This window comes from Charadrius vociferus, unplaced genomic scaffold (assembly GCF_000708025.1).
Source record: "Charadrius vociferus isolate BGI_N301 unplaced genomic scaffold, ASM70802v2 scaffold348, whole genome shotgun sequence".
In the NCBI taxonomy this organism is placed as follows: Eukaryota; Metazoa; Chordata; class Aves; order Charadriiformes; family Charadriidae; genus Charadrius; species Charadrius vociferus.
Window position 1 is genome coordinate 54,680 of NW_009649581.1, and position 16,537 is coordinate 71,216.

Below are 16,537 nucleotides of genomic sequence, written 5' to 3' on the forward strand. Positions count from 1 at the left end.
ACATCTGCTTTTGAATAAAAAAAAAAAAAGCAGTATCATTTAAATGAAAATATAGCATGTTTTGACAATTCCTGCACAGCATGAGGTAGAAGGATACATACCTTTCTGTGGAGATCATTTTCACAGAGAGCAGATAAAACAAATAATATATCAGCTTCGATTTCCAATAGAATGGCATCCTCATTCTCTTTAGATTTGTTTGCTGCATACTTTAGGATGTCTATAAATGAATATATTTTATACATGTGAATGTACCATACACAAGTCAGACTTCTATCACAGCTGCTGATTTTTAAAAAAATCAAATTTACACCAAGAGATTTTTTAAAGGAATCTACTTATGCTACTGAGTTTTATCTCCTGTGTTTTCTAACACAGCACTCTGATGCTGTAGTTTCATGGACTTTACTCTTGGTGAAAGTTAATGACAGCAGCTTACACTGACTTTTTTCTTGTTCCAGTCCCTTGTTCCTGTCTCTGTGCTGCCCCTTGTATTGTGCTGGTGCAATGGATTCGGGGAACCCATCTGAATTAAGCAACTCTTAGAAAAAGGCAAAGAACTTACTGATTTGCTCTACTGCACAGCCACACAAACATTTGTACTGACAGTGGAAATGTGGGAGAGACATAAAATACCACCACTGCTGAGAAAATCAGCCTTGGAACCACTACGTGAAAGAGCACATTCAGACACAGAACTATCCCGAAGTAAGAAAAGTTACTTGAATCTGATGTGTAAGGTATAGCGTTAATTTTGCTGCCACTAAAATCTGTAAGTTTCCACAGTTTTCACTGGAGCTCAATTTTCAGTTGAGGATATAAGATCTTTTATTTCTAGGCTTTCTATTAGAACACACTCCTTGAACTACAAAGGATCTTACCTATTTATTCCTTCCAGTGTAATTCTTTCAGAGTACTGGAAACTTTTTATTATTCATAGAATCATTTAAGCTGGAAGACTTTTAAGATCATCAAGTCCAATTGTAAACCTAACACTGCCAAAACCACCACTAAGCCATTTCAGAAAAGAACTTAGAACAGCATGTAGCAGAACTTAAAACCAAATGTAACAGTAAATATGTGTTACTGAACAAGAAAATGCTCTAAATTGCAGGACCAATGGTTAAGCGGTTTTATTCTGCTTTTATTCTTCATCGTGTTATTGATATAAAAGTTCAGTGTTATTAATTTTCCTCTACTCTAAAGAAAGAAGAGTTATGGAATGCGACCCCATAATAGACTTAGGTAGAACAAGATTGATGGCGGGAGTTCCTAGGGGCTACCACAATGAAAATAAGATGTAACAAACGCAGTATAATAAAAGAAAGAGAGAAGGGGCAGCTTTCACTCTGAAATTACACACCTAGGCTTTTACAGCTGTCTGTTTTGCTTAATTCCTTCAATTCTGTGTGTTAAAGTGAAACAAAACTCAAAATCAAATCAATTACATCTTGGATTAATTGTTTTAGGTTTTTAGTTTTTCAGCAGTCAAAGGGGTAATACACTAAAACCACAGCACACAAAAAGGCATGAACATTCTCAGTGTCAGCAGAAATGCACTAATTTAAGTACAGCAATACAAATTGTGCTTTACCTAGTAGCTGGCTAATTGCTCCCTGGTCACACAAATTAAGGTTCACAGAATCATCATAAAGGGACACTACAGATCTCAGCACTCTCAGGCTGTAGCGCATTTGTGCAAGTTTGTTGCCACGACCACCTGTTCCATGGAAACTGTTACCTTGACCAAAGAAAGGATCTGTGGAGCAATCACAATGAATATTTTTTTTTGGCAGACAGTGTATGTTCAGAATAATAAAGTGCTTAGGAAAAAAAAAAAAAGCTTATCAGTGTAAGCAAGCTAAAAACAAACAAAATCCCTTAATGTTGAAAGGCTTATTGTTTAAAACCATCTAGTAATAAGCCTTTCTGTGTAGGGCTTTACTTTTTACATTCATAAGAAAGGCATGATTTTGGTGAACATTTAAGATTGTTACAACATTTTTCAAAATCTTACTTGGTTAATGAGCAGTCTCCAAAACTAAAACTATCTTCTCTAGCATGACATGTAATATCAACCTTTTGATCTCCATTAGACCCAAATGAAAAATTCTTTCTAGGAAAACTTACCAATTTTATGACAAAAACTACCCAGCCCCAGAAAACCAGTCCATGAAACCAGGTGCAGTTAGTTATCTTTCTGCTTAGCCCATACTCTTAGCTGATGACCACGAGCCAGCTTTAGTCTGGAAGCCGTCTTACTGTGTGCAGCTCTAAGTTTGAGTTAACGTGTCCTGCCTCATGGCAAGCATTACTGGTTGGACTTGTTTCCACAATAAGTGTACCCAGCTAGCCTGAAACACAGGCAGCAGAGATGTGTGGCTGCCCACACAACTGAAGGAATATCAATATAGTGGTACACACGGAATGGGGCACCAGCTTATCCTTCATTAGAAAAAAAAAAAAAAAAAGGTTGTTTTTTAAGAAAGATTAGTTTCCTAAGTGACCTATTGAAAAAGAATAATTCTGTCTTCGTGATTTTGACTTTTCCTTCCTGTCAAAGAAAGCCAGTCCAGTTGTGTTTTGAGGTTACTGTGTATGAAAGCCACAAGCATCTACTGACCTTGGCCTACACACCATTCTAGAAACACAAGGAGAAGAGTATTCGCCTGGCAGGACAAATATTTATCTACTAACAAGGGAGCCACTGAAGCTAAAATAGCAATTGCATGAAGCTGTAATTCTTCATATTGGGCAGTCGACCAGTCATGAAATCCAGGCTTTTGATTTGGTTTTACATAATAAAGCAAAGCTGGCATCACATCATTTTCCCTGAGAAGCTGCAGAGTCAAGACAAAGAGAGAAAGAGACAGCTTACAGGTTTCACATGCAAATAAGAAAAATCTAAAGCAATTAGTCAACTTTATCTATCCTACACTAAGAAAATTATTTTTCACTAAGAAAGTGTGTCATGAACGGTACAAGTACAGACAAACTCTGTTTATGTTCTGTAGCATTCCCACAAACTGTGGATTATTAAACTTTATTATGTTCTTCACATGTATTTCAATACTGCTTTGCAGTCAGTTGTCAGCTGTTTTTTGTAGCATGGTCTAGGTTTGTAACTTTTCTAAACCAGAAACTGTATGCTGCTTTCAAACAGCAGGACTTGGTCTGAAGCTATGTATAAATTCTTGATTTGGAGAACAGCTGATTTCAGTCTACTGGACTATGCCAGATGGACAGCTAAATAATATTCCTGTAATTCTTTTCACCTTTCCCCTCTCCCCCGCCCCGCTTACTGTATGTTGTGTTCTGTTAGAACTTACCTGTACAGCACATGGGTCTTTAGATAAGACTCCTATTACATTAAATAGTAACTTCTTCAGCTCAAAGTCCTCATAAGAGTAGGTAAGTTTAAGACCTTTTACCAAGGGATTGGGAATTTTAACTATGAAGGAAATTGTAGATAAGTTACAAAAAATCATAATTAAAAGTAAAAATAGTGTAATTATGCAGTATGAAATCTCTTACCTTCAGTAAATGTTGCAAGTACTATTAACAGCTTCGTAAATCCACTTTCCTAATAGGCATTCAAAAAACATACGTTAATTAAATTAAATGGCAATGAAATGAAGACTTAGGATTTAATTTTAGTTTTGCTTTTTTCATCGGAACACAGAATTTAATACATTCTATGGCAGAATAAACAGAATTTTATCAAAGAAGAGATCAACCATTTGGACATTGTACAATACTAACTAACTACAGTCCTAAGGGCACAATCAGTTAAACCCGTGTCTCATCCAGTACAAGTCTGAATTTGTGTGGGGAAGTCCCAAACACATGTATTCACTACTACAATCTACCACACAAGAAAACCATATTCCCAGTACTGTTAGAGTTGTGTTTTTTAATATGCATTTGTGCACATGTAAGTTTACACATTGGGGTCATCAATTTTGTGCCTTCAGTTGTGTGCACTAATACACTTATATTTAACTTCATACTTGTGCATTTACAAGTAAGCACATGAAAACTACATATACGAACAACATGCATTTACAAATATTACATGTTAAAAATTCTGAAAAAAAAAAAAAAAATCTTGTCATTCACAGCTCCTAGAGAGCTAACAGAAGGACAATTACGTCTAATATACCAACGGATAAGGCCAAGGCCAGGGGGTGTCTACGCAGCACACCAGAGGCAAAGGAGCTTTGTTTCATAAGTGATTGGAAGCCATGGTTACCAGCCCTTTGCTCTTCCTGAGCAACAAAATACATTAGCTTGGCCTCAGCACTCTGGCAAAGCCACCACAGAGCTTTCCACCAGCTCCCAACAGGAGCAGCGCTCACAGAGCACTACACAGACATCCCCACAGAATCAAGCATTTCTATTCGTTTTTGCAGCAGCTTTTTAGATGCATCCCCAAAAAGCTGGGCTCGGATTTTTTGGCCTAGCTCTGGAAGTTAGCATGCACCCAAACGATTTTAACAATCACAAAAATATTGCAAAAGTAATTTTAAAGAAATTACTGAAGTACACAACTGTATTGCCTATTAACTTTTATCTCTATGGTATCTATATTCTCTGCACAAAGCCACTGCAAAGTGGTTAAATAACAAACAATATTAAAACTTATTAATATTTTCTCCTTGCTGATTAATGCAATACTAAATTCTGATGGAAACTAGTAAGCAATTACCAAACAAACGGTTTTGTTCTAACACAGAGATAATCATAATTCATATACATATATTTTCCAGTTTACTTGTGGTGAGAAAATTATTTTCCTTTTCAAAGGCTCAGATTCCTGTCCTGGTTTCTGAATTATGTTAAATACAAGACTGAGTTTTCTGAAGTTGCTTGGATAGTGTATTAAGAGAAAAAGAGAACATTCTGATGAAAATTTCTCTGGTATCATCTATATTCAATGGTAATGTTAATGTTTTTGTCTACCTGATATTTATACCTTGTACCTTATCTCCACAAATGAAGTAAAATCTCTAGGGAGGCTGAGAATACAGAATCTAAACATTTTCATTTTTTCCTTGCATTGAAGCAATTTTTCTTCCTTGTAGTATAAGGAATTAAAATAATGTACCTGGGTTATTTATCTTGTAGGAAAAAACTGCCCTGTTTCTACAGCCAGATAAAGAATTTGAATGTTTTAGACATCAAGTATGTTGCTGCAATAGTAGAACAGACATTTCATAACGGTTAGTGATAAAATCAAAAGCTTGAATGAAAAATCTGTAATCTTCATTACACACTATAAAATCTCTTTAGTAATACAGTCAATTGGGAAACTTCTACTCAAGTTGAGAAATGAATTCCCTGAAAGTAATCCATTCCTGAACAGCCAATAGATCTACAGGAATTTGATTGCTTAATTATTCAGTATGTATGTCACAACTTCATTTAAAGTTCTAAACCTCAACTGTAAAACAAGAGAGTAAAAGAATATTAACATCTATGAAGAGTTAACTTCTCTGCAGTTTCCTCATAAAAATTCTGGAATATTACAGAAGAATGAGTCATCTACATATTAGGCAAGTCATGATACTGCATTCTGGACTACATACATGTGACCTAGTCTTAGAAAGAACTGATGTACCCCCATTAACTAGATCTAGATAATTGTTTTCTCAGAATCTTATTTAGAGCTTCTGAGCCGATTTTTGGAGGACCCTTCTTGTTCCTGGTTATGAGCCACAGACACTTCAGTTGAATTTGGGCCATCTGAATACAGCCTGTACTCCTACATCTTCAAAAACCAAATGCGATTTAGTGCAAAACTCATTGTAACAGAATGGCACATCTGAGAATCTGTACAAGAGTACAGGAGTTAACATTAACTCTTGCACATGAATAGTGTTAGTGTTATTTTCTAAGTATTAAATCAGGTTGATGCTAGTACTCCAGGCTAATTACCTACAGATTTGAAGTCTCTCTGAGATAAGGGGAGCTGCAGAAAGAAAAATGGTTTCTTGCTGAGCAAATCTGAGAAAGAGGAAAGCAGTAGAAACAGAGTAGAACAAATACTAGAACTTTTACAGGGAAAAATACTGAGTATATAATAGCAAAGGAGAAGTTATTAGTCTCTGGAATGTAACTAGATATACTTACAATCATAGGTGCTGCAGGGTTTTCAGCTAATAATGTGGCAATCACCAAGAGGTCATTCCGTAGCTGACGATCATAATGCCGGTAACCATGCATGAGAAGGTCTACAAATACTTCTTTCAAAGCACTTAAAAGAAAGTGAAACTCATTTTATCTTTCTTTTCATATTCTAATTTTAGACAACTCCGGGCATATGAATCCTCATTCAGCAACATACTTTTCAAAGCCTTAGTGTTTAACTGCAAGAGAAATAACTTAAAACTTTATTACAAAATGGATTCATATGCGTACCACTAGACATCCATATTAAGCATATACACAAGGTGCATGTATTACAAATTGCACCTTCCACTCTATGTATTATAATTAATTAGTAGAGAGACACAGTATTTACTCAAGCATGGAAGTGGATGTTGTTGAATGATTATTGAGAAGAAATAGTCTAATCCTAAATAGTTAAAACAGTGTAACTCATTAAAGGGACAACCTGTTATTTACTCCAGCAGAGGATCTGGAACTAAGCCTTGTATATCATAGCACAGAATTTCCTACTAATTTTATAACAAGCATTTCAACAGTGCAGTAATACTGGCCTACTGAGCCTAACATGAGCTTGAAAATGGTGCAATTAACTTTTTAATCACAGAAAGCAATAAATAGGGCTATACGCCCTGCACTATGCAGCAGAGCACCTTGATCTCCCTCTTGCCCTGTAACAGAAACAACAGTGGTGGATCGCTGTGTTCATGAAATAGAGGCTTGACAATGAAATAGTTTTGGAGTTGACTGGATGTGCTGGACCCTGGCCACTGAGTTTGTAAGCTACCTGGCAGGTACCTCTGGTATCATATATCATTTCCTGGCATCTCACAGGCCTCAGTGCTATCTAACTTGCTGAAACAGAAACAGATGCCTGTGGGGTCTAAATCACGGGCTGCTTGGCTACGAGGTCTGATCCAGCAGCGCTTCCGTTTTTGAGAATCAGATGTGTTAATACTGAAAACTTAATAAGGACTTAATAAGAGACCTCCATTCCCCTTCTGTATTTTCCCTCAATTAATTTCAAACAAAATGCTACACAATGGCAATGCTTTAGATGTCCCCAAAATTAAAATATTAATTCATAAAATGCTTCCCTGTACTTACTGTACACATTCCAAGCTACTGAGCTGATTAACAACTTCTTCTTTTGAGGTGTTTTCTAACAGGTTCCATAGGATTTCTGAGGAGCGGAACACCAGCTGTCCTGAGGGATCAACACCATTTAGATACAAACAGAGTCTGCTGGCTGCTTGGGCCTTCATCATAAGTCTGCAATTTACTCCTGAAATTATGAAAATCTGAATAATTAATTCCCTGTAGGTCAGTAATTGTTTTAGGCATGTTCAGAGAACAAATGATCTAAGATCAGAAGTAATGAGATTGTTGAAGGAACAGTTTGTACTAACCAGAGCTGGAGAGATGCTGGAGAGCTTTAAGTACCCACAACTTCTCAGTAAGTTGATTTTCAACTAATGCTAGCGACAAAACGAGAGTTTCTGCTAATCCTCCTAATTCAGCCATCTGAATTTTATAGTTTGCACTTGTTGGCTGGTAACCTGCACATATGATAGCTTTAGTTATAATGCAGCAAATATTCAGAATTTTGGTTACTTCATAAAATATTCATCCTTTCTCAAGAAAGGATTGAGAACTGAGTATCATATTTCCTTAATCATAAGACCACTTGAGAAAAAAATTCTAATAAACAAAAAGAGCTGTTTTTCTTATATCTGAGTATTTATAGTGCCCAAAGCATATCCAACAGACTTCCCTCAAGAAGACTAAAATGCTATATAAACAAATTAACTGCTTCCTAGAATTTACAGAATGAAAGAACAAGCAGGGTTATACAGAGGTGAAAACCCTTTTTCAGGTCACGCAGTAAGTTGTTGGTGCAGGACCTAGTTCTCTTCTGTAGGCCATTCACTAGAGAATGAATGCCTTTTATTATTGTATTACTTAAAATATGTGAATCCAACCTTTGATTTATAAGCTTGACTTCCTAACGTATCCCTGTTTTTATTTTTGTCCATGCATATGCAAATCTGTATTTCCTTACTGAATTATGGGGGAAGGGGAAGCATTGAGAGAAGAAATTTATATGCTAACTCATGACAGTAAAGTTTATCTTAAACAGCTTAAAAATATATATATCAAATGACATGAAATGCAGGACTGATAAATGCAAATAATGCACACGGTGAAACAAGTTTTAACTAAGTAGAAACTCTGACAGGCTCTAAGTTGGTATTACTTTATAGGTAAGAGAGCGCTGCAGGACCAAACTTTGGCAAGATTTACACATATGCTTAGAGATGGAGAATTTGACTTAAAAATCAGATTGAAATACATTCTTCATTTTTCAGACTGCATACCTTATTTTCTAAACCTGGAGGAGAATAATAAAATCTCTTAATATTTAACATACGCTTATCTTGATGGAACTGTTTACAGATATACAACTAGATGCACACATAGCTTGCAGGATTTGAGTCTTGTTTGTAGAGTAAAAAAAGATTTCTAGGCTTTCATATTTCTAGAATCTTGTGAGGGCTGTTGCAGCTGCAGCTTTTAGGCCTCCTAAAATAAATGAAAACCAGCAAGAGGGCACAGGACCTAGCGTCACGCTGTAGGAACACAGCAAGGGAGCACACTGACATCCAGCATGCTCCTTCACCCGTGCTTTGGATCCACACTGTGGCAACTTTCATCTGTAACTTGGCTGCCTCTAAATCTAGCTCTGTCTCAAAACACGCGATCCTGTGCCCCTCTAGGAGGAGATCCATGACTGACTTTGCCTGATAACAGCCTCTGGCACCACCATAAGAGTCAAAGGAATAAATAGCAGTGGATTCTGATGACAATCTGCCTGCCTATCCATAATACCAGAGGATCACGCTTCAGCTCATGTGCAGGCATCATCAGCCTCTTTCTGCAGAGACAAGTCACACAATTTATTCAAAGCCTATCCTCAAATGTGTCCATATAATATGAACTCAATCAAATTTAGATGTGCTTAAATCTATCCCTCACAAGCAACACAAGTGAAACCAGAACTGCTTCTCTCCAGGCTACGTGTACAAAGTTGAAAATTACATTTACTTTCTTATAATTCTGATCCTAACTACTCTTTCTTCCTCAATTATCCACTTTTCAGAGAACTTTGTGACCACTTCACATTTTCTGGATGCTACGTAATCCTAATCCCATAAGTGTAACAACTAATTCCTTGTACAGTGATGAACTAATTTCAGATTTTGAGTATGCATTTCTGTAACAACATATTAATTGCACATATGCCATTGCTATCTATTTAATACATGAGATACAGTAACTATAGTTATAAAGAAAAATTAATCCATAGCTAATTAAAAAAAACCATTTCAAAGTAGCTGGGATCATAAACACTTGATTTCTTGTGACACTTGAAAATACTGTGCTTTACCTGAAAGTAGTTTTCTTGGTAGCTCCATATTATAAAAGCTAATAATACACTTACAGATTTGTATTCTAACTTGAGAGCTTGGCACCCTCATCAAATAACCTGTCAGAAACAGAAAAAAAGTGTAATTTATGAAGTTTATAATTTTTTTAGAAAGTAATCTTAACACTTATACTTACAGTACTTAGTGTTTCCTTTGGTCATACCCCCTACAAATCTGTCATTTCATGCAAAGTTTGACTATAAAATACTCAAGGGACAGGGACTCCCACACTGAAGAGGACAAAGGGGTCTTGGAGGAGTAGCGTAAGGTTAATCAAAAAGTGACCTCCTCTGCTTTACGGCTACAGATCCTTATAAGAGGCTGGATGTTATTCCAGAAGTTGTGGAATTCAGAAGAAAGCTACTACACTAGGCTGTCGTCATTATCACCATGTCAGAAACTCTTCTGCTAGCAGACATGATAAGACACAGAAGGAGTACAGAAAGAGATTCTTTTCCAGAAGATAAAGAGAATTCCATTGAGAGCTACCAGTGCCTAACATGGATAGTATAAACAATCTTTTAGATTTTAGTGTATTTTTGGACATGCTACTCCAAAGAGAATCTGGAACTATCTGAAACCATGAGGCGATTCTGCTATCTACCTCGACCTGCGAAAATAAAGACTTCTAAAAAGATTTTTTTCTCACCCATTTCAAGGATAATCATTTTTTCATATATGACAAGGCTGATTGTGCTACCTCTTCACCATTTAAATCTTACCATTCAGCGAGCTGATATATCACTCCTGCTCTGTTCTGAATTTTCTGACCCACAGTGCTTGCAGTATGTTCTTTGAAAATCACAAATGTGACATGAAAGGTCATAAAAAGGTATTTCGGCACTAAGAGGTCTAGTGACATTAACACATGATTTTGACACCGTTTCCTCAACAGCTCTCTTGAAACAGATTTCTGAAAGATAGAAGCTCATGGCTCAGATGCAGCAGGAGGCTGAAGTCAGAAACTGCTACTCCTAGTAAGGCGTGGCCCTAAACTGATGTGTATTTTGCCTTTCTAGGTGTTAGGTCTCAGGCTTTTGGGTTTTGAAGGTTTGAGCTGGCAGTCAGGAGTTACTGTTTTTCATTTGTTTCCTCCACATGGTTTCAAAATACCCAGGAAGGATACAGGTTCCCTTCATCCCAGGCTTCAGTGTTTATAGTAACACCCCAATTTCTCAGAGCAAAATGAAATGAAACAGGCTATAGACAGGTTTAGTTCTTCAGCTGTACTGATAAAGTTATCATCTCACATCGATTCTGACATTGGCAAATAGGTAACTCTGCTAGCTAATCTGCAGTTTAGCTGCACAGCAAAATCAGAATGGTTTCTAATACTAAAAAGCACAGAGGACTGAATGAATAACTGAAAGAAATTACTTACGTTTACTAAGGAGGTAACAAGCAATTAAAATCATGCTAATAATGCAATTAATTTTATTACGGCATAATAATTCTATTGTGGCATATCAGTTTACACTCACCCAGTTGTGCAATAGATTTTGAAACTGCCACGGAATAGCTTACTTCATCTGATAGTTTCTTTTTTTGAAATGGTAACCTGCAAAATGAAATTTTAAAATATTACAATTATGCTTAAAACACTACAGAATAACACTTTAATCAAGTCACCAGAAAAGCTCAATAGCTTTTCTCTTCTTCCTTGACATTTTTTGCAAATAAGGACACTCTTCTCAGGACAAATACATTCTTTGCAATGCTGATTCTACACTGAAAGTTCCAGTTCCATAATCTGGCAATCACATTTTGGCAATTAGTGGTACATGTTCATAGATAACATTTTCATAATTCATATTTGATGCAATAAGAAATACTGAATAAACAAATGTCATCCTGGAATCTAGGCACTATCAGACTATTGCAGAGCTAGGCTATGCATAGACATGTGCAGAGGTGGAAAAAAAGGATCATAGCCCTGAGCAAGACCTCTTGAAATGGATAAAAATAAAACCAATAAACTGACTCCAAATAGCCCAAGGACAAATTTATTTTTAAAAACAGGATATTATGAAATATTCAATAATGTTTGCAAAGTACTCAGATATGACATAAACATGTAAGCGCTAAAAATTTTCTCACAGTAAACATGACAATATTACGCTACGGTCTCTGCAGCTCTTTGTGGAGAGGCAGCTTTCCGGTAGGTTTACCTCTGTAAACACAGCCAGAGAAAAAGAAAGGAGAGAGCAAATAATGGCACAAATGGGGGGGTGTGAAGAAACAGACATTGAAAAAAAAGTGTGAAGAAGAAAAGTAAACAGAAGCAGTTATGAAAGAGTGGAAAATTTTACTGCAGTAGTTCTAGTACCTGAAAGGAAATTTTAAATAACAGCCCCTCCCTCAAGTTATAGGCTTCTCTTTGTCTTATGAAGTATAAGAGAATTGTGGGGGAATTTCCATAGTACAGAAATTAAAGCAAAACCCAAAGGTGCAATCTTCCAAAATATATTCATTGCAGGAAGCACAATTATTGCTGAACTGCTGTAAGAGACGAAGAGTCTTACTCACAACTACATTTTATCGACTTTATACACTCATTCTCAGTTTTGTCACGCTTCTGCCAAACACTGAAGAAAATGAAACTTCGTGATGTACTTTCTCATTCTCCACTGTGTGGCAGCAAAGGAAAGCAGTACAACTGATGGTGCTTCGGGAACCAAAAGATTCAGCTGAGTTCTATGAGTTTATTAAACCTAACAGCTGAGAGGAAGCTATGTAAAAACCTGTTTGAATATCTGGTTTACTATGTGACTCATTTTCTATCTGACATAATTTCTCTCTTCCTTATTTTCTCCAATTATAATTAAATACAGGAGTAACTGTAGTTACAAGCATTCTGTAAGTAACTTAAACTATTGAGGAGGAGAAAACTACTGACAAGTGTGGATGACACCTGAATTTTAATTCTACAAATAATTTAAAGTACAGTATGACAATGAAGATGCCTAAAAGTTCATGCAATATGCTTTAAAAGTAATTATAAACCCCAAATCGTCCAACTGTTGTGGTTCTTTCTCTTCTGCAGTATGGCTTGTCATTTTGTCAAGCTTACCTCCAGGTAGTGTCTTTGTGCCACCTCAGGTTTTTAAACTTACTTAGAGAGCTCGTTTGAAACAGCAAAACATATCTCAGCAGGAGTTAGCTGTTGAATCGTGAGGCCAGCAGTCCCAGAGCAGCTTACTCAGGCACTAAAACACCTCGGGGAGTCTTGCTTCCAAGCAAGCTGGGGCCAACTACAATACAGTTTTGAATGACGTAATACGTAGCTCCACAGACACTGTGGACTGCTAATACGGGTGCCTCTTTCATGCCAACGGAAATTGAACTCAAGGGAAACACAGTTCATAAAAAGGAAGGATGATATAATAGATGCCTTGCAGATATAGATGCCTCGTAGATAGATGCCGTACGGATATGTCAGTTACCTTAGAAAATGTATGAACACGTTAATAAGCAATGTTTAAATCTCTAAAAGAAGGGCTGAAGTACTTACCCACATAATTTAATAAGTTCACATAAAGGCTCAGTGAAAGCTTCTTGTTCATTCAATTTTTCTGCACACAGGTTAAGAATTTCAATTATTTGTGCTAAATCCTTAAGGGGCTTTTAATTTAAAGTTAAGGAAATCAGACTGTACTGCTATGAATCAGAAGAAAAAGTTGAAAACTGTACTCATCATATTTCAAAGATACAACCAAGAAAAAACAAGGCCAATGCTTTCAAAGTTAGACGTCTAAAATGAAGCATATGAGTAAATACTTAGGCTTTTCAAAGCCTTACTTTTACAGAAGTACAACTCTTGCAAATCTGATTTAGCTTTCTTATCAGCTGAATTAACTGGAAGTTCAGCACGGACTATCTAAAAATATAGGATGAAAAATGTTTACACCACAGTGTCATATTTACCTATCTAAATTCTGAGACAGCTTTGAGGTATTTAAATTCTTTTCCACTCTAATCCTAAGTGACTTACTAAAATTTGAAAATCTGGACCCAAACACATATCTAATTTAGGGTAGAGGGACAAGATCAAAACTGAACAGATCACTGAGACTGAGAAGTTACTACCAATCCTCTGACTCATGGAAACTGCTTGGAAGTACTTAGCCACAACTCAGTTGCAAAGTAATCTGATAGCTTAAATCGCTGTGGCCATTAGCTGAACTGTATGAAATTAATCACATTTTTCCATATGCCCACACCCTCCCTAGTACTTCCAATTATGGAAAGCCTTTTATTTTGTACTCTAAATATGAAAAACAGTTTCACATAAATCAGTCTGACTTTATTTTTCTTTAAAATGTCTCCTCACTGGAAGTCATTGCTATGCTATCTGCTGTTTCTTAAGCAGTGACAATTACTATGCTTGTCTATTCTGAGTTGAAAGTACACTAATTACATTTTGAACACTTTCAACCGCTGTACAGGTGAGATCCCTCTACTGAATTTCGTAGCAAATGAAGCTAGCATCCAAGAATCTTGCTAACCTACCAACCTTAGCTATGTATGCCCAAGAAGGTGAATGATGAGAATGTACGTGGACCACCACCGCTCTCCATGTGGAAGCACAGCACATCATAAGATGCTTTGCTGAAAAGTCAGAGTATTATCATACATAAAACACCATGACTTTAGAATTCTACAGTGGCAAAAAGGATACAAGCCCATTTTCAAAACGCCTGACTACCTTCTTGAGAATTTTCAGCTGCTCTTTTTCCAAATCTTTCTTAAGTAAAAGAATGAAAAGCAGGTTTTAATTGCAGTCTGCCTTAGAACATTAAATGCTTATGTTTATCCCCTTTTAAGTTTAAGTGAAAGTGGAAAACAGATTAAAAAATCACAAGACACAATGAAATTCTGAAAGTGCTTTGCAGTAGGATTAGCTCCTTGATCAAGCCTCATTTCTAAGTACAGAGTCTGCACTCTTCTAACAGAACGGGCTTTTTAAAACTATCTTTTGTTCAAATGCATGGGCTCTTTCTCTTAAATTCCTTGGGATTCTGTGAAAGACAACTAAGAAAACCAAACCTATGTCACACATGACATAAATGGGTAAAAATGTGGCTTAGGGTGGAGCTCTGCCACCACTAGGAAACAGTCTGCAAATTCAAAGTTGAAAACAACTGAAATGAGGATATGTCCAGGGTGTGTCAGTGATACGCAGCATTCATTCCAGCTCTTCTGAGCACCTCCACGCTGGGCAAGAGCGCTGCAACTTGAGGCAGGCCAGAAAGTTGTTTCAGGAATCTACAAGCCTAGAATCCTAAGGGCATTTTATCATATATTTTATACTCTCTAGAGAAGCTGTAAACAATATCATCCAGCACATTTTTCTTCAGTCGGTAAGTTTATTCTATCAGCTCTGTATCAAAAGCAGGGAAAAAAGGTCACGAACTACTCCTCTGTGGGACACTAACTTAAAACGTAGTATGTTTAACCAAGTTCTTTTTTTAAGAATATAAATCATTAGATTTTTGGATCAAAAATAACTGACGGCTTAGTGAATTTAGTTTCCAAATCTTGTGGAGAGCAAAAACAGTCTGTAGAAGTCCGTGAGATGCTGCTCTCCTTTGTGCCTGGGTAGACATATTTGTTCCTCAACACTGAACTTTGTATATTTCTCCCTCCTTTAAAATCACCTCCCTGGAGAAATGTTAGCTGTTAACTTGGGCAATTACATAAATTCCTGGCATACTTTCAGTAACTCTGTATGTATTTCTGTTTCTCAGCTGCAGGTTTCACCACTCAAAAACTCCCGGATAAGCTAGAAATTTTGCACGTCTAGTTTTCAAATGCACACGCTTCGGGGTTGGGTTTTGTTGTGGTTTTATTTTTTTTGAAAACGGCCTGTGTAAGGATGTACTGGGTTATATCTATATCTAATTTTTTTCATATAAAAACATCATTGATCTCATTCTCTATTACAATGACCATCTTTAGAAGAAGTGTTCGAATACCAGTATGAATACGTCATCTTTGTACTCCATAGCCCCAGACACCAGTGCCACATGGGAAAGCTCAAGAAGTGGACCTGTGTGAGTCTCATGAGGTTCAACGAGGCCAAGTGCAGAGTCCTGCTCCTGGGTCAGGGCAACCCCTGATATCAACACAGGCTGGGGGATGAATGGATTGAGAGCAGCCCTGCGGAGAAGGGCTTGGGGGTTTTGGTGGATGAAAAGCTGGATGTGAGCCAGTAACGTGCACTCACAGTTCAGAAAGCTAACCATATCCTGGGCTGCATCAAAACAAGCATGGCAAGCAGGCTGAGGGAGGCGAGACTGCACCTGGAGTACTGCGTCAAGCTCTGGCGCCCCAAATATAAGAAGGACGTGGACCTGTTGGAGTGAGTTCAGAGGAGGGCCACGAAGATGATCCCTGGAAACACTGAAGGTCAGGTTGGATGGGGCTCTGAGCAGCCTGATCTAGTTGAAGATGTCCCTGCTCGTTGCAGAGGGTTTGGACTAGATGACCTTTAAATCTCCCTTCCAACCCAAACTAGTCTATGATTCTGTTTAGGACAGGTACTAAAGTAACCGTATAAAACATTTTTCTAAGCCCCATTACTACTCATGTAACTGAAATAACGAGGTATTAGGCTTACTTACTGAGTCTGAATCTTCAAGGAGTTTGATGACATGATTCAAATCCACTGATCTTAACTGTGTGTCCTGGAAAAGTCACACTTTTAACATTTTAATTTTTTTTTTTTTTTGACGGTGCTTTAAAAGTGCTTAAACCTTAAAACCTAAAAGTGCCGCGTTGAACCGACGTGAATCTACCCACGGACGGGTAAATCCAGGCTGCGCGTGGCGCACAAACTGGGGCTTGTTCTCAGCCCGACGTTGTGGCCAAGCCAAGCAAGC

The 16,537-nt window shown here is 37.2% G+C and overlaps 1 protein-coding gene across 1 annotated transcript in view; it reads right to left on the minus strand.

Annotated features, from left to right (window-relative positions):
- The window catches only part of CFAP69 (cilia and flagella associated protein 69), a 30,465-nt gene that overhangs the window by 13,484 nt on the left and 444 nt on the right, over positions 1-16,537 (minus strand). The window contains exons 2-14 of the mRNA XM_009890357.1: positions 16,280-16,342; positions 14,335-14,400; positions 13,168-13,277; positions 11,138-11,214; positions 9,617-9,715; positions 7,578-7,727; positions 7,276-7,453; positions 6,133-6,256; positions 3,535-3,583; positions 3,330-3,451; positions 2,624-2,840; positions 1,595-1,759; positions 102-220 (exon numbers count right to left, since the gene is read on the minus strand). Coding sequence (XP_009888659.1) covers positions 102-220; positions 1,595-1,759; positions 2,624-2,840; positions 3,330-3,451; positions 3,535-3,583; positions 6,133-6,256; positions 7,276-7,453; positions 7,578-7,727; positions 9,617-9,715; positions 11,138-11,214; positions 13,168-13,277; positions 14,335-14,400; positions 16,280-16,342 — 1,539 coding nt within the window. The remainder of the gene's footprint in view (positions 1-101; positions 221-1,594; positions 1,760-2,623; positions 2,841-3,329; positions 3,452-3,534; positions 3,584-6,132; positions 6,257-7,275; positions 7,454-7,577; positions 7,728-9,616; positions 9,716-11,137; positions 11,215-13,167; positions 13,278-14,334; positions 14,401-16,279; positions 16,343-16,537) is intronic.